At 42.0% G+C, this 18,501-nt stretch overlaps 2 protein-coding genes across 2 annotated transcripts; both read left to right on the top strand.

Annotated features, from left to right (window-relative positions):
• LOC8069100 lies at positions 578-5,368 on the top strand. The gene is made up of 4 exons (XM_002461635.2): positions 578-1,902; positions 2,686-2,861; positions 3,319-3,542; positions 4,297-5,368. Exons 1-4 carry the CDS (start codon positions 801-803, stop codon positions 5,078-5,080), a joined length of 2,286 nt encoding a protein of 761 aa, XP_002461680.1. The 5' UTR covers positions 578-800; the 3' UTR covers positions 5,081-5,368.
• On the top strand, positions 7,277-15,476 carry LOC110432940 (UPF0613 protein PB24D3.06c). Its single transcript, XM_021454228.1, has 9 exons — positions 7,277-7,874; positions 9,150-9,226; positions 10,145-10,250; positions 11,392-11,484; positions 11,563-11,628; positions 11,885-12,030; positions 14,125-14,233; positions 14,859-14,923; positions 15,003-15,476. The coding sequence occupies exons 1-9, from the start codon at positions 7,656-7,658 to the stop codon at positions 15,148-15,150; spliced, it is 1,029 nt and encodes a 342-aa protein (XP_021309903.1). The 5' UTR covers positions 7,277-7,655; the 3' UTR covers positions 15,151-15,476.

Genomic DNA, 18,501 nt, shown 5'->3' with positions numbered 1-18,501 from the left:
GCAGATCTTGCGCCTAATATAATCTTTTCGTACAAAGCCTACCGTTTGGATCAGATTTGGGTTCTTTTTTGGGATTGTAAAATTTTAAGACTCTGTTTGTCACGGCTTTACTTCACCAGTAAAACCGTTTTATGTTGCTTCAACTCCATAAATTATTGGTGGAGCTGGAGCTGTTTTAGTAAATCGTTTGACAAAATATTGTAAGATGAAGTGAAGCCGAGTGAAGTCACTATTTTTAACTCTTTCTCACTCTAGCTCTGTAAGCATATTTGCAGAGGCTTCATCGATAAAGCCGCTCTCATTTATTTTCGAAAAAGAATCAAATTGAAATCCCACAAAGTTTGTAGATCAACCAATCTTCAATCCAGATATCACAGAGCAATGCAGTCTGATAGAGTGATGACTGTCGGCGTGGCCACCGAAACAGATCCGATCCGGCCCGGTGGTGGTCCGGCCGGTTGGGCGACGGCGACGGCGACACGGCGGAGCTGGGGGTCTTTTCCTTTTCGCGCCCCCTGCTTTATTCCAAAGCGCAAAAGCATCCACCCTTCCACCCCCCAAATCAAATCAAAACCAAATTCGCCCATCCATCGCCTGCACCACACACACGACCGCACGCACGACCGACCTCGCAAACCCCCCGCGCGAAGGAACCCCCGGCCCCGGCCAAGAAAGCGTCCACGCGCGCGCGCGCCGCGACTGGGCTACTGGCGAGGGGGAGAGAGAGAGAGAGAGAGAGAGAGAGAGAGGGAGAGAGTGAGCGATAGGAGGAGCAGAGCAGGCGCCGCGGTTAGCCACCGATGGGTTGCGGCCCGTCCAAGGAGGACGCGGAGGGCGGCGCGGCGTCGCGGTGCCGGGAGCGGAAGCACCTGCTGGGCGCGGCGGTGCACGCGCGCCACGCGCTGGCGGGCGCGCACGCGGGCCACGCCGCGGCGCTCAAGAACGTCGGCGCCGCGCTCTCCGACTACGCGGCGGGCGAGACCGACCGCCACGACGCCGTCGTCGTGCCGCGCTCCGCCTCCGCCGCCGCCGCGCTCGCCGCGGGCACGGGCGCCGCGCCGGCCACGGTGGTCAAGGCGCTGCCGTCCCCGCTCGACGCCGTGCTCCCGCCGCCGCCGCCGCCGCCCCCGGGCGCCGGCGGCGCCGACGGCGACGGCGACGGCGATGGCGGTAGCGGGCCCGCCGCGCCGCTGCACAGGTCCATGAGCGCGCCCGACATCCAGCTCCAGCAGCATATCCGGAAGGACCGCTCTGGTGAGGCGCCCATCATGGAGGACGAGGAGGGCGAGGGCGGCGACGCCCCCGGAGACGACGCGGGCCGGCGCCGGGAGGACGACGATCCTCCTCCTCCTCCTCCCCCGCTGCCGCCGGCGAACATTCCCCCGCCCTCGCGCTCCCCGCCGCCTGTCCCTGCCGCCGCTGAGGCGAGCCGTGAGCAGACGACCGCGGAGGGGGGTTCCAATTCGTGGAACGACTTCTTCTTCGGCTCCCCCGACGCCATGCCCGGGCCGCCGCCCACGCTGGACCCTAGCGCCAGCGCCGCCGCCGAGTCGTCGTGGGCGGCCGAGCGGAGGATGCCCGCGCCGCCGCCTCCGCCGCCGACCGAATCCGACCCACCGCCTCCGAAGCAGCAGCCGCAGCCGGTGCCTTCTGCCGAGGAGATCGCCGAGGGAAAGAAGCCCGCGGCGGAGCTCGTCACGCGTCGGGCGGCGACGCAGAAGGCAGCTAGGAAGCCGGAGGGCAAGAAGGGCAGGGTCGTCATGGTGCCGCAGACGAGGCTGGGCGACATCCTGCGCAGGCTCGACGATCACTTCCTCAAGGCGTCCCAGAGCGCGCACGAGGTGTCCAAGTTGTTGGAGGCAGCGAGGATGCATTATCACTCCAATTTCGCCGAGACGCGAGGTAACTTCCATTCCTGCTCTGCTCCCAGCCTCTGAGCTAGAGTTCGATTGGATTACAGGAAAGACGAATCCTTTGTAATTTTCTTTAATTAAAAAAAAAAATCTTTCCTGGATGAAGATGCTCAACAAACATTGCATAACACTCGTACAAACATCATAGAGCCATAATAAACTTTAAAAGTACACAAGATTCTTGGGAGACGTGCAAGATAGGTAGCAAATGGTTTGTTTGATGCATATCGGAGGAGTTCAACTGTTCCACATGATAGTCCAATATTTTGAGTGCCTTACTTGATTGCATCGTTAACTATTTATTAAAAGGGATAGTATTCTGGCTTTATTATGTGTTCCTATTGTGTCTTTGTTGAGGTGGATGCTGTGTTTCTAATGGAATGTGGTTCTGCGAGGCACAGGGGAATGTTTGTTAAGTACAGTTTTCTTGTGGACCGAGGTGGGGTTGGGGGTACACTTAGGAGGTGATTATCTTTTCCTATTATGTCTTTGTTGAGGTGGATGCTGTGTTTTTTAATGGAATGTGGTTCAGTGAGGCACAGGGGAGTGTTTAAGTACGGTTTTCTTGGGGACAAAGGCAGGGGTTGGGGCTACACTTAGGCGGTGATTATCTTCACCCTATGATTTCTTTAAACTTCAGTTGAGCAGTCTGTATCTTGCTTGTATTTCAGGGGTACAGCTACAGTTGGTATATGCATGTCGAATAGTCTATATGAATCGCATATCTATTTATATTACTATAGTTAATGGCATATGTCTTTTGTCTGATTAGGATTTGTGGATCATTCTGCAAGAGTGATGCAAGTCATCACTTGGAACCGCTCATTTAAAGGGATCCCTCAACCAGAAAATGTGAAGAATGAGTTGGATGATGATGAGTGGGAAACACATGCTACCGTACTTGATAAGTTGCTTGCATGGGAGAAAAAACTATGCCATGAAGTGAAGGTAAAATATGTAAATCTTATTCAGTAGTTTGGAACATAAACTGTTTCAGTCGTTCTCTCTTAGAAGCACACATTTTTCATTGTGTTCTCTCTCACCAGTCACCACAAAGAAAAAATGATTTATGTGTTGTTTATTGGTTTCTCATACATTTTCTCTTCAGTTTTGTTTGCGTTGATATCAAGAGCCATGCATACATGTCATTTCATTTTTCACAAAAATTGATGAAGGTGTCACTAATGTCTCAGTTATTTTACCTTCGATAATTGTTTGTCACCTTCTCATCATTATACTCCTCAGCTGGTCCAGGGACATTTGTATTCATATTATTGTTAAGTCAGGGACCCTTGTACTAGTCCATGATCATTTCCTACCCATGTGCTGGGCTTCATCATTATACTTCATTGCTTTAACCTGTTTTTTTCATACATTTGATGGTACATATTTACCGTTGGCACAGGAGTTTGAGATTATCAAAGTGACATATCAACGAAAGCTAGCTGTTCTTAACAAAAAGAAGCAACGCGGTGTTAGTTCTTCATCAATTGAGAAAACCAAGTCCATTGTTAGTCACTTGCACACAAAATATATAGTTGATTTACAAACAATGGAGTCAACAGTTGCAGAAATTGACCGCCTAAGAGATCAACAGCTTTACCCAAAACTCCTTGAACTAGTGAAGGGGTAAGGTCTTTTAACTTTTATAAGTACCAACCACCAACCTCTATTGTTGCATTTATTATATGGTTTCATTTGTAGCTATTATCTCATTGTTTTAGTTATTTACATGTAGGACCTTCATTTCTTTTTTCATTGTTTAGTTGATTACAAGTGATTCCCTGTTATCTTGATCTATATCATCAAATGACATCGTTATCTTTTTTTTTATTATAGAAGGCGTATTATATTTCGTTAGGACAAGGCTTTTTCATTCTTTTACATAAATCACTATCCCCTCCATTTTTTCACAAGGCGTACTATATTTCATTGGGACAAGGCTTTGATTGACAATTACTCTATTAGTACTTCATTCATGGGACACAAAAAATGCAGTCATAAATGTTTTTTTATTAGGAATCTAAGAACATCAATTTTGTGTCTCAAAAATTTGTATGAACATTGTTGTATGAATATTGTCTCATGAATTTTGCTTGCCCTAACAAAGCAAATTAAGCCTTGTAATTTGAAATGGAGGAGCATCTGAAGAAGTGCTATACATCCTTCATAGTGTACCTTCCACATATTTTCTCAGCACGATTTCAGTTATGGTAAAATTCTGCTAGTTGTGACACTGAATAGTAGGACTTGAGCCACCCAACATCAGTCTAACACTCTATCATTTTTTTTGATTTTTCTAAATCTAAAGAACCAGATTACCAAGTGAATGTTACACTTCTGCATATTGCAAGTGACGAATTATTTTGTTTCACACTGACAGATTGTCACACATGTGGGATGTCATGTACACTCAGCACAAAGCGCAGCTCAGGATCATTACAGAGCTCAAAGCGTCTGATATCTCGGTTTCTACACGGGAAACAAGTGAGCAACACAATGAGCGAACTGTGCAGTTGTGGAACATTGTTCAGGAGTGGCATGTGCAGTTTGACAGGTTCATGGCATATCAGAAGGAGTACGTAGGAAGCCTCTACAGCTGGATCAAGCTAAATGTGATCCCTATTGATACCAACCTGAAGCCTAACTCGTCACAGCCACATGAGACCACACCTCCAATCAAGAGGCTGCTGCATGCTTGGCATGATATCCTTGAGAAGCTCCCTGTTGATGCAACGAAAAGGGCCATACACACATTTGCGGAAGTGGTGCACACAATCCTAGTTCACCAGGATGAAGAACTGAAGTTGAGGATGAAAATTGAAGAGACTAGGAGGGACTTTGAGAAGAAGAGAAGGCAGTTCGATGATTGGGCACAGAAAAATTGGGACAGAGGAGCAAGTATTCCTGATGGCGACAATCCCGCACCCCGTGCTGATCCAGCTGCTGAAAGGAAAGCCGTGGTGGATAAGTTGGAGAATGCACTGAAGGACCTGGAAGATAGTTATAAGACCCAATGCAAGGTAGTAAGGGATAAATCCCTCAATCTTCTCCGGTCAAACCTGCCGGAGCTGTTCCGCGTTGTGTCGGAATTCTCCCTCCAGTCTGCGGGTTATTTCAAGGGCTTATGGTCGATCGCGCAAACGAACGACCAGCTGGACGATTGAGAGTGCTGGGTGCATTCTGTGTTTTGTTGTGGTGGCTGACTATAGTGTGTATATGTTGAAATAGCTTGATGTGTTGTTTAATGTGCCAGTTTTGAGTATTAGCTGTGCAAAAGGTGAGCGAAGATGGCTGGCTCTGGTTCTTTTTATTAGAGCTATAATATGGTTGTTGTAAATGCGCAATGTAAAAGGGTATGGAAGATGTGTATAATGTTGGAAAAGAGAATCACGATTTTGTTTCAAATTTCACGAGCTTTCATAGGTTCAAGTACTGATTGATATCTTGCAGCAGTACAAGGAATCCGTTGCTTTGCATACTTTGTTTTTATTAAGCGTTTAAATATGGTGATGATGATTAGTAGACTAGTAGTGTACCAGAATCTGATGCTGTCCATATTGATGTCTTCCGGGCTTGAGTGGCCTCGCCCCCGCTTGGGCCACGCGCAGGCACTGTACGCGGAACCACTCGCACGTATATGAAGCAGAGACAAGAGTGTTTGCTCGCCGTACTTTTTTGGCAGTTAGTAGTATTTTTCTTTCATAATAAATTAGTCAATAATAATTTTAATCATGATTTTTCAGACGGTGCATGTGGAACTGATTTTTGTTTTTCTCCATCCCGCAGCACAAAAAGTACTCTGGCTCCTCTCAGCTTCGGCTGCGGAGCTGGTTTTCTTGTTGGCGTTTGGCAGTGCTTCGACAAACGGCTGATTTAGGGGATGTTTGGTTGCTAATCGCAATCTACCACAACTAACTTTAGGCAAGCGTGGCAAGCCACAAAAAGTGTGGCTAGCAAATTGGTTGCCACACTTTACCATGCATAAAGGAATCTTGCCACACTTTTTAACTCTATGACATGTGGAGCCCAAAAGAATCATGCCTAAGCTTAGTTGTGAACCAAACACTTGCCAACTTGGTCAAACTTGCCTAAGGTAAAGTGTGGCAAATTGTGGCTAGCAACCAAACAGCCCCTTATATTTAGGCCTTGTTTAGTTCCCAAAAAATTTTGCAAAATTTTTCAGATTCTCCGTCACATCGAATCTTTAGACACATGCATGAAGTATTAAATATAGACAAAAATAAAAACTAATTGCACAGTTTGGTCTAAATTGACGAGACGAATCGTTTGAGCTTAGTTAGTCTATGATTGGATAATATTTGTCAAATACAAACGAAAGAGCTACGGTGTCGATTTTGCAAAATATTTTGGAACTAAGAGCATCTCCAACAACTTGGTAAAATTCACTTGTCAAATCTTGAGTTATAGCAAGTTGCTAATTTGTTTAGCAAAAGAAAAAAAGGATATGTCTCCAATAAGTTGCTATTCTCACTTGGTAAAAATAGAAGATGACAGATGGGACCCGTTCACTTGTTAAAAGAATATGTGTCTCCAACAAGTTGCGCTCGGGATAGCAACTTGGGATAGCAACTTGACAAATCTCGGCAGTAGAAACCTCTGGATAGCAACTTGGGAAATTTAGCAAGTTGAGATAAGGAGTTGTTGGAGGAGGATTTTTATGCTTTTAGCAAATTTGGTAGGATAGCATGTTGAAATACCAAGTTGTTGGAGATGCTCAACAAGGCCTTATATATTTAGGATCAGACGGAGGCCTAATTTCATGGGTGACCCGGGACGATCTTTAGTTGGGTTTCAAAAGCAACCAAAGAATTTACTATATAGGAGTAATATAATAATAATAAAGTAAGGCTTTGTTTAGATGTACTAAAAAACCTATTTACAAGATTTTCCATCACATTGAATCTTACGACACATGCATAGAGCATTAAATATAGATAAAAAATTTATTAATTACACAGTTTACCTGTAAATCGCTAGACGAATCTTTTAAACATAGTTAATCTATGATTGGACAATGTTTGTCAAATACAAACGAAAGTGATACAGTATAAAAATCCAAAAATTTTGGATCTAAACAAGGCCTAAATAAACTTGAAAATTATACTCCCTCTATCCTAAGACATTATATGAATCTTAGAGAGTCAAAACATCTCAAATTTAACCAAAATTTATATGATAAGATAATAATATTTATTATAACAACTTACTATCGTTAGATTCTCTATTAATTATATTTTCATAGTATGTCTATTTAATGTTATAAGTTTTCGTAATTCTCTCCATAATTTTAGTCAAACTTAATGCTTTGACTCTTCAAAATTTTTGGGATGTCTTGTAATTTGGAAGGGAATGAGTACAATCAAAATGGCAGCTTCAACTATATACTTGACCACAATTTTTGCTAAAACCAAGCGAACAATTGCAAAGAGACAGGAAGATGACTGCCAAACTTGCCAACCGCACAGGACAGGACAATCAGTGCCAATCATTCAGCACCTAATCGAATTTCTTTGTATGTACTAGTAAAAAAAAAAAAATGAATCCGTTTCCATCCATCCTCGTCTTGATTGACAACACAGCTCGATCCAACAAGCCCAGAAAAGTCGCAGCCGCCAACCACCGGACCCGACCCCACGTCCGCGATGCCCACGCCGTGAGCCCGTGAGGCGCGCCGCTGCAGCCGCCGCCGCCACCGCCACCGCAGCCGCAGCCGTTACTATGACCTCGCCGGCCCCCACATCCTGGTTCTCCGGCCTCGCGCGCTCCTCCTCCTCCTCCACCATGGCCGGCGGCGTCGCCTCCGCCCCCGCCTCCGCCTCCGCGTCCGCGTCCCTCCCCGACGCGCCCAAGTCGTCCGTGGTCGGCGCCGGCCCCGGAGGAGGCAAGCGGAATCACCTCCGCGGGGCGCTGTTCAAGTACGGCCCCAAATCCGCGCAGGTACGGGCAGTCGTCCCCCCACCTCCCCCCTCCCTCCCCGTCGCGCCGCTGGCCGCCGCTCGCGGATACGAGCTGGAGATCGTTGGTTCGATGCTGCCTGGATTTAGCCAGTTTGTAGGCGAAGTTTTCTCCCCTGCCAAGTTCTGGAATCCGAGATGGAGCTCGTCACCGCATTTCGCGGTTGCTTTCGCCAAGTAGTTTAGAATCCGCTAGACGGGGGGGAATTCCGTGGCTGGGATGTTCTGGAAGCTTCCAGAATGTCGACCGCGTGCTGCCACGGCCTCTGTAAGGAGGGGGATCTTTTGCGACATTCCAGATGCGGGATCTCCCTTTTCAGTTGCGGAATTCTGCTTTTTTGAGCGAGTGGGGCTATACTACGTTTTCTTCTCACGCATGTCTAAAGCGTGCCTCGGTGCATGTTTAGATTCCTATAGGATATGGAAGATTCTATGATGTTCAACAACTCGGAAAAAGGTGGCGATTTTTGCGTTTATGGATACGGCTTGCTTGGCAATTTGCTGTTTGGATTTGGGGTTTAAATTCTCCTTTGGTGATGTTACACGACTATGACCCTTTTGCTGCTTGTCTCTAGTTTCTGTAACATTTCCGGCTGAGGAAAGCCTACTTGGTATGTAACTTTTAGTTATTGACCCTATAGGCAGTGAGAGGTGGTCCTTAGGCACAATGGGTATTCTTGTGGTTTGCTTGCTTCCTATCACCATGACATTTTGTAACCATGCTTAGTTTTCACTTTCCAGCAGATTCTGGCTTGCCATTACCAGCTTCTGTTATAGGTTTTATTGGTGCTTCTATTTTCTGGCAGAAAACTGTATTTTAATTAATTAATTGTTGTTATAGTTAGGGCTATACTAAGATGACCTCACACATGCTTCTGGCAATTTTGCTAGTTTTGGACTTGGGATACCTGAAATGCCATTTGCAACCCCAATAAGATCAATTGTTTCTTAGCTTTTAGAATTAAGCATGACAAGCATACCCACTAGATCTGACTGCAGTATTCTTGGGAAGCTTATTCTTCACGGAAACACCTCGTATTATGTTCTTTTGATCTGGATACATTTGCATCCCCTGGAAGTTATGATACAGAAGCCTCTATGTTTGGTTCTTTTGAGTGCTGTGTGGTTTCTATAATATCGATTTTGAAAAATCTAGAGCAAACCCGTTCTATACATAAACTAACTTCTTTTTGGATACATTTTGCTAGTGTTGCATTATTAATAGCTTTGTGCAATAACTTCACTTTTCCTCTTTCAGGTAGCATTCAGGACTGGTGATTTTAACCATCAGGTGATCTTCATTGGTGGCCTCACAGATGGGCTTTTAGCTACTGAGTAAGTCAAAATAGTCTTTTCTGCACCCCCTCCCCCCCTGATAATTGAGATTGCACTAAATTTGGTCATAATATATCAATTTAACATCTATTGAATTTGGAAATAAAGGCTGTCATGATCTAACTATGTCACATCAATACATCATGGTTTATATCCATAAATAAGATAAATGTGAAATGGGCAATGGGTTTTTTCTCTTGATTCTTTTGAATGAGAACTGAAGAATTTATGTATCATGCCAACATATTCTGGTATTCTTGCATCATTTGGTGGTTCTTGTGTATTATAATTAACTTCATAATAATAGTACCAAATCAATTTCAAAAGCTATGGAATTTAGGCTAGTAGCGTTGGTAACATGCGCACACACGAGTAACAACCTTGTTCATCTAGGTGATGATACTACCTTATAGTTGAAAATTTGATTCTTGTAATGTTTCTATGGCTAAGGCGCTAAGCTCTTTCCATCATTGCAAGAACTTAGATAGTGCTTATAAAAACGATTTGCTGAGAAGTAAATTTAGCTTTTGAATCTTTTCATCTTTATAAGACCTATTCAAGGTTGGTTACCTTGCAAATGGCCTAATCTGAATCATGCCTTGTGAAAACCTAATAGATTGATTCTTTGAAAATTTAGCTATGACTCTTCTGGATGTAACATATGCTCAGAGTGTTACAAATTTCCAGCATCACTCTGGGTATGTTTCTTTAAGCTCATAATGATACATGTCAACATTTGATAAAAATTTTAATGGAGAAACTAAATCAAAATATTAAGATGTGACATAACTTCAAAGCCAATGCATCTTATTGCTCTTCTGTAAATATACTTTTGATGCATACCTTCTGTTTTTTTGTATTGCTAATTTATATTTAATTTCATTTCACTACAGCTAACTGAATTTTGAAAATCTACAGTTACTTGGAACCATTGTCACTTGCATTGGAGGTTGAGAAATGGTCCTTGGTACAGCCATTGCTTTCTTCATCATACACTGGATATGGAATTTCCAGCTTAGAGCAAGTATGATCCTTAGTCTGGAATTTAAATCAGCTTTTATTCTTGTACTGAGAAGGAGAGGGACTTTAGAATAGAACATGCTGTATATCAATATCTTTGGTGTGCTTATGTTATGATGGCATGATAGATTTATCATGCTGAAGAACTGATTAATGCTTTGAAATTTGATGCATCAGTTTAGTTAATTTTCTACATGATTCATAATTTTTAATATTCTGACTTCTGAGTGAATGTTTCTTTGCTATGGAAAGTTCTATGCATTTCCTTATCTTACTTCCACTTACCTAAACTGTTGAGCCTTAAGGTCCCTTCAATAATCAATACTATGTGGGATATTTCAGATATCAAAGTTGAAGGTTAGAAGCACTGTCCTTAAAATAAATAGAATCCACGGATATCTAAATAACTAGCTACAGCATAGCATTTGAAGTTGATAGGTTTCTTTGAGTTCAGTTAGTTCTGAAATGCAGTTTTGAAACATTAGGTGATAAGAATTAAGAACATATTCATAAGTACTTCTTTAGGACACAGGACAAAATCTGGATCCTGCAAGTATGTTGCTTCTGTATTCTTACCAGACTAACAGGGTTCTCTTAGAAACCTTTATTTTGTAGATTTAGAGCGGATTTGCGTTGGCATCCTTCTTTGTTTTCATTAGATTAGAACATAGTTCTCAAGGCGTCCAGGCGCCCCCCCATCGCCTTGCAGAACGGGCGCCTAGGCGGGCAAGGCGGGCGCCTAGGCGAGCAAGGCGGGCGCCTAGGCGTCCAGGCGCCCCCCCCCCCCCCCCCCCCATCGCCGTGCCTCGCCTTTACGCCGTAAGAACTATGGATTAGAATATAGATAATCCTAGGATTCCATGATTGGTCTCATTATATTGTCATTCCCCTTCTGTGCTATGGAAGATTTCTTTAACCATGTGAAGCTAGTTAGTGTCAGTGATAGTGTGTTTTTCGTTTAACCCGTAGATTTACCGTTGCTTTATGCTGTCCTTTTGGATATAGTAATATGCCATTAATTATATAATTGATTTTGTTTCCCCTATTTTTATTAAATTTTCAGTTTTATTAGTTTTTCCTTTTTGCTTTTAACTTCTTCCATATTCTTGATCTCTGTATTGCTCATATTTGTTGTCTTGTTGAAGGATGCATTGGAACTAGATCAGCTCATCAGTTACCTAATAAATAAAGAAAATTCTGAAGGAGTAATATTGCTTGGTCATAGTACTGGATGCCAGGTATACTATTACCAATAACTGCTAGAGATTACTACTTTACAGTCACAAAATGTACACTGACTCTTCCGTGGGTGCCAGGATATTGTGCATTATATGCGCACAAACTTTGCTTGTTCCAAAGCAGTTTCTGGGGTCATATTACAGGTATTCTCCCTGTCCATGGTCATGTTATTGTTTTTATTTTTTCTCACGAAGTCCATGCTCATGTTCTGGATGCACAGGTAGATGACTAAAAGTTATTTAAATTTTATGTGTGCTAACTCTCTCTCTCTCAATGTAAAGCTTACTGATCAACTTTGCAACCTGTTAAAAAGAACTGATTACATTTGCTGGAACTAACTTAATATCTTTAGTGATATCTTTTTGTAACTTCTACCCTATTCTATTCTTCACTCTTCAGGCTCCAGTAAGTGATAGGGAGTATAGAGCAACCCTTCCAGAAACAGCTGAAATGATAGACCTGGCAGCGAAAATGATTAGCGAGGGCCGCGGAATGGAATTGATGCCTAGAGAAGCAAACCCAGATGCTCCTATTACTGCCTACAGGTACAATGTTTATGATTTGAGTCACAGAATTTAGAGATTGTACTGAGGTTTTGTTAGCATTGTTGGTAGCTTCTCAAAAACACTTAATTGTTTCTAATTTAGCATATTATGCTTTTTGGGTGCTTTTCCTGTTTTAAGACAGTTGTTTCTGTTTCTTTAATGGAAAATGGGTATGCCTGGTTCAAAAATGGTATGGATTCCAGTTGTTGAATGCGTATTTGTATACCAAAATCCTATTTGAACTAGCAAAGGTTCCCCTAATTAACCAGATGCCACGATACAATGACCACAAATTGACTCTAAGGATGTAAGCAGTTTGTTTATTCTTTTTGCAAGAGATAGTGCTTAGAGCACCTCCAAGAGTTCCTGATAAATCACTTGGTAAACCTATGATTATTCCAACTTCTAAAAGAGTGTAGGGAGTGATTTTTTGTCTGTCTCCAACTGTTTCCAATATTTTTCTCTAAAAAAATCAAAGAAGTCCACCAAACTTTTTTCTTTGGTAGTTTTGCTCCTTCATGCTCATCCAGAATCAGCCATCTGCGGCCACCAGTCACCATCCGCAGTCCCTAGCTGGTTATAGATGGACAAGCCGGCCTCGTTGGTGCCTGGTGTTGGTGCTTTGCTCATCAAGGCTCAAACGGTTATCACCAAGGAGGATGAGGCTAAGGGCGACGAAGGCAATGGCTTCCATGACTTGTTAGTCGGCTCCATCTACAACCCTGTTTCTGGCTGGCGATGATTGCGTGCTGGCGACGTGCCCGTTGCCCACGGCGGCGGAGCTCAATGCGTCTAACACAGAGAGTTCATGAGCGAAATGAGGAAAAAAGAACCAGACGAGGGATATGCAGCACTCAGCGCCCGCGGATATTTATGTGTGAAGCTCTCATTTTTTCCAAAGCTCAGAAAGATTTGGAATAGAAATAGAGAGTTGTTGGAGCATTGTTTTTTTCTCATTTTGCTAAAATCTTAAGATTGGGAGTAGTTTTAGCAAAATAATGGAGATGCTCTTATTGGCCAGCGTGTCCATTAGTGGCATCATTGGCCATGAATGTCACTGTATTATGGTGTCTGATCAGTCAACTTCTGGTGTTTTAATGCTTTTTGCAATTTTCCATGTCAAGCTGTCGAGTTTGCTCGCATAAGAGTTGGTATTAGTGGATGTTATGAGACTACCACTTTGAGTGATTCAATTCAACCCATTTCTTGATCCAAAAACTGTCATGGATTTATTTGTATTCACACTTAGCGATTCAATTCAACCCATTTCTTGATCCAAAAAATTGATAGATCTGTCATGGATTTCTTTGTATTCACACTTTCTCAGTAATTGATTGGCATTTGAACTTAAGTGCCTTTCTGAACCAGGGGAGTAGTAGCCTGCCTACTTTAGTTAGTAGTGGGGTGGCTCCTCTATAGGTAATGGGAAGCCATGGTAATCATTGAAACCAACACAACCGCCAACAGCATTCACTATGCCCTTCCCCTGTTTCTGTGACCAACTGACCAGCATTCACTATGCCCTTCCCCTGTTTTTGTGGTCAACTGACCAGCATTCACTATGCCCTTCCCCTGTTTCTGTGACCAACTGCCATCTAATACAATTATGACCCACAAAGCAATGAACTAATGAAGCATAATCTACTATTTCCTCCATTCTAAAATGTATGTCTTTAGTTTTGTACTATGTCAAATGTCTTTAACTTTGACCAAGTTCGTAGAAAACCATCTACAATATCGAACATGCGATATCAAGACATTTCATGGTGGATTTAATGAAACTACTTGATGTTGTAGATGTTGGTCAATTTTTCTATGAACTTGGTCATATTAGAAAGGTTTGACTTAGGACAAACTAAAACAAGCCACATTTTGGAACTGAGGGAGTATATTGAAAGGAATTGCTTAGGTCTGTGTTGTTTAAACTTGTTAAGAAAAACTTATTCGTCAACCCTCTTTTTTGGAACTAGGCTCAAGATTTCCAGCATGTGTCCTAATAATCAATCGAAGAAGTTACGAAGGAAAAATTAGCAACAAGGGACTAAAAATGTTTCCTCATCTGTGGTATTCTAATGCATACAAGTAAATATATAGGTACCACTCCCTTTGTTCATATATGGGTGATGATGACATGTTCAGTTCAGATCTAAGTGAAGATCAGCTGAGGCAGAGACTTGGTCATATGTCAACCACACAGTGCCAGGTATGTACTGTTGTTCTACTCCTATGTTGGCTTTGCTGTCCAGGATAGTTCTATTGTTGCAAAAATCCTTGCACAGGCCATGGAAAGATCTCATTTGATAGAACTAGTATTCTCATAGGGTGCAATTCTGGTGCAAATGGCCAATCAATCAAAAAAGATATGTAGAATTCTATAAATTCTAAAAAAAAACTCAGCTATAGGTGGAATTATGTTCTAGATCCATGCATAATTTTATGATCAAATTCAATCTTGTTGGCATGAGGGGGAAAAGGACAAGTTTCAGTTCTATTAGTGTGAACAGTGTTCTTTTGTGGTCCTTTTTGTGCTATTGCAATTTTTTTTCCTCACAAACCAAATTGGGTTTGATCATGAAATTTTGCATGGATGTAGAGAATAATTTTGCATTATTTTTTTTGTTTTTCCTTTTTGTTGGTGGCTCATGTTGGGTTTCTACTCTAGCCTATCCCACCAACTTGTGACTAAACATTGTTCATTCATGTTGTATTGTATGATGGTGAGTTGTATGCGATTCGTTGAAACTCGAGCATTGCATACATTTCAGTTATCAATTCGATTTTGACTCATTTTTCGACTCTTGCATTTAATAGCTTCAGGTGCTGTGCAGGTTATTTTTTCAATGGGGGATGAATATGTACCTGAATATGTTGATAAGGAGGCTCTAGTAGACAGGTAAACGACACAACCTAAATATGCTTAGTACTAATGTGATATCATATTATATTGAACTCGTGCCATCTCTGCACTGCAGACTATGTAGAGCGCTGGGAGGTGCAGAGAAAGTTGAGATAGAATGGGGAAACCATGCTCTGTCCAATAGAGTGCAAGAAGCAGTTCGGGCCATTGTAGATTTTGTCAAGAGGGAGGGGCCCAAAGGCTGGGATGATCCATGGAGCTAGATGTAGCAGTTATATCTCATTTGTAACTAGTTTGTGCTTTTTTGCTTTTCTTTTTCTCCAATTGTAACATCATCTTTGTTTTGCATTATTCTTGGTCCATTTTTTTATACAATGATATGCTAATTTTCTCATTTTCTCCTTAGCATGCATCATGTTCTCATTCTGGTATGATGTATCACATTTGTAAATTGCAATTGCGTTCCGAATCTTGGTAACCTGATCAGTTTAGTGATTACAACTGCTCCATGGAAGTATCAACATTCAACCTCCAGAACAGGTCGTCTTGATGCACTTCATAATTTATTAACCAATTTCATTTTGTTCAACCTTCAGTTATGACATGAATGTGCTATGCCTATCAATTGAACATTTTTTGACTGACTGCCTACTTCATCGAACTACGTTTCATCTATTGTCTTCGCCATATCTGTTCCATGTTCTGCAATGTGATCATTACATTTTTGGGAGTTTTGTACTGTGATCATACACGGTGAGGTATTGGAAGCTCTCCACTATTCGCGGTGTTGCACATACGCCCGATGCCAGCCAGACAGCATAAATCGTCTTTATTCCCAAACAAACAAAAGAGTATGGTCAATTGTTCTATATTCTTTCTCGTATCTCCACACAACTTTTGTGATCTGCTGCAATTGTTTGGCATTTTCACTTGATGGTCCACCATTATGTTCTCTTTATTTGAGGCTCTTTTTAGTCTCTTCACCCTAGATATTCCATCCCAAAAGGCCAAAAAGTACCATAATTTCGTTCTTTGCCCATGCTCTTTTGGTGCCACGGAAAGTTTGTTTTGTCCTATTGGGCATAATGGGTTTTCCATTAATTATAATGATGAACTTGCTTCCTTTTATCAAGGTGCGCCGAAAGTCATGTTCTTTCTTAAACATCTCTAGTGGTGATTATGGTTAAGCATAAACAGGATACTTGTGTTAGATCATGAATACTGATTATACGGCCCCATTTGTACATTGTTTGGAATCTAGCAGGAAACGGTTCAATTCTGTTGGAACAATGTACGGTGTACCAAACAGGCTTAGTTTGCCTCAAATCTAGTATATTGAGAGTGGAGGGTCTAGAGAACTGCTCGCTGGAAATTTTGTGAGTGGAGCTTGTATGAAACACCTACATGGCTACATACTGAAATAATGGCATACAGCAGATTGTGCAGGTTGAAAGAAAACACACATTAGTAGACGTCTAGATGAATACTAAGGACCAAAATTGCTAAAGGTCAATCTATGAGGCCAAAATTTAGTCCTCACTCTCAGATTGGCACAATGTCCTCTCAACAAAGACTAATCTTGAAAAGGTTGAGATTTGAGAATCAAGCTACAATGTGAATATTGTTCCATTATCCTGCATTCTTTTTTTTTTCGGGAACCATATCCTGCATTCTAGGATGGGTAAGTTATTCTTGATGGACAAAGCCAAAGTGTATTCCATTAGTGACCAGTCCATTGGTCTTAGAGAATTTATCATGAGCTACCTTGATAGGCTTCAAAATGCTATGGCTCTTGCGGCTAATGCCGTGTTTAGAGAATCACAATCACGAGCTGAAACCAAAAAGCAGTGCATTTTGCGCAAGTTGGTTGACCAGGGTCCATGGAGCACATCAGGTGGCGGAATGGGCAACGAATAACAGAAAAGAGAGAGGCCATGAGAAAGAAAGGAACAAGCACATGATGAGAATATTGCAAAGATTGGAGTTATTTAGAGTAAGCGAAAGATGTGCGCCGCTATTCAAATAGTCTCTGAACACACTCAATAATTTTTGAACGGAGATCATAGACGTACTAAACCCTGAATTTTAGTGGTTAACCAGGTTATTAGGTCATGTATTCAAGTTGTCACTCCTGAAATGAAAGATACACGGTGTGCAATTCCGTAACCTGTATAATAATGTAGTGAACTACCCCATGTTGTCATAGTGGCAAATGTTTTGAATCAGGTACCATTGAACATATCTTTTCATGGAACATTAGTTGGGGAGAAATTGATTGATTGACAAAACCTAGTAGCTTAAATGTTTTTTAACTAATGAGTGCGAAGGATAGGTTCACCAAGGATGTACATAATCATGGACAATTTTCAGTACATTTCTTGTATCAGTATGTGATGAACAAGGGCATTTTCTTTATCCATAAGTTTATTTCCCTCTGAAAATAAAGTCTTCACTTTAGGATAGGTTCGCGTGCTCCACGTCCTGTCTACTTTGCTACACGGACATCCCTTCAACACATCTACACAGTCAATCTTCAACAATCAACACATTACTTGCAATTGCCTGGTGCCAACATCAGCTCCTGGTTAGACCATCTGGTGTGATTTTCACCAGTGCCAAAAAAACCTTAGCTTCTGTCTTCTGTTCACTTGATTTTCTTGTGCTCACATTTTTCCTTGGTCAGTACATTCGCTGTTCGCTTTTGAACAATTCATTCAACCGTGCTAGCCGGACACATCTTACTTTGATCAGTGCAAATGCTTGCTTGACTCGTAGTTGCTCTTCATCTTCAATCTTGAGTTCTTGATTGTCTTGCCGTCAAATCTTAGGGATGTATTAACTCTCCCTACACTTGTTTTTCAGAATCATATGCTAGCCACACAAGCCAAATTTTCCTCACCTTTCTTCTTCATCAATACTTGAGGACATTTATCCATCTTCATGCTCACCAACCTATTTCTCTAAAATACACACATTAGTCATCAAAGCAAGGTTGTCATTAACCACAAAAACCACTTATTTGAGGGGCTTAGAAGCTCACAATGGGTGTGAGCCTCGTCACTTTTGATGGCTGTGTTTTCCTAAACACTACACTAAATAATCAATAATCTATAGGTTTTATTCAGGCTAAATAGTTATTTAAACATTTGAAACAACCATTTAAACAAGATAAGTGGCTGAATAAAACAGAAATGGTGCACCACTATGTAGCATTTCAAATGTTTATAAACGGGAAATGGATCAAATACATATTTTTGGAAGGACAAATGGCTGGATGGCAAGGGAGTTCAGGACATAACACCTCTTGTTTTTGCACTGGTCCCTAAAAGGAGAATGAATAAGCGCACTGTGTTGGAGGCCCTCACTGAGGAGAAATGGGTTGAGGACATACAGGGTGAAGTTGGGATGACAGCCTTGTTTCAGTACCTAGACCTTTGGGATGTCTTGAATTTGGTGGAGTTGAATGAGAATATCCCTGATAAGCATATCTGGAGGTTTGGCCGGATGTTTTTTCTATCCATTATCTAAAAAAAGCATATCTGGAGGTTTTCTTCCTCGGGACAATATACAACAAAGAGCGCTTATGATATTTTATTTCAGGGAGCAATCTCCTT

Source organism: Sorghum bicolor, chromosome 2 (assembly GCF_000003195.3).
Source record: "Sorghum bicolor cultivar BTx623 chromosome 2, Sorghum_bicolor_NCBIv3, whole genome shotgun sequence".
Taxonomy (NCBI): domain Eukaryota; kingdom Viridiplantae; phylum Streptophyta; class Magnoliopsida; order Poales; family Poaceae; genus Sorghum; species Sorghum bicolor.
Note: the sequence above shows the minus strand (reverse complement) of the source record. Positions and strands in the feature narration are given on the sequence as shown.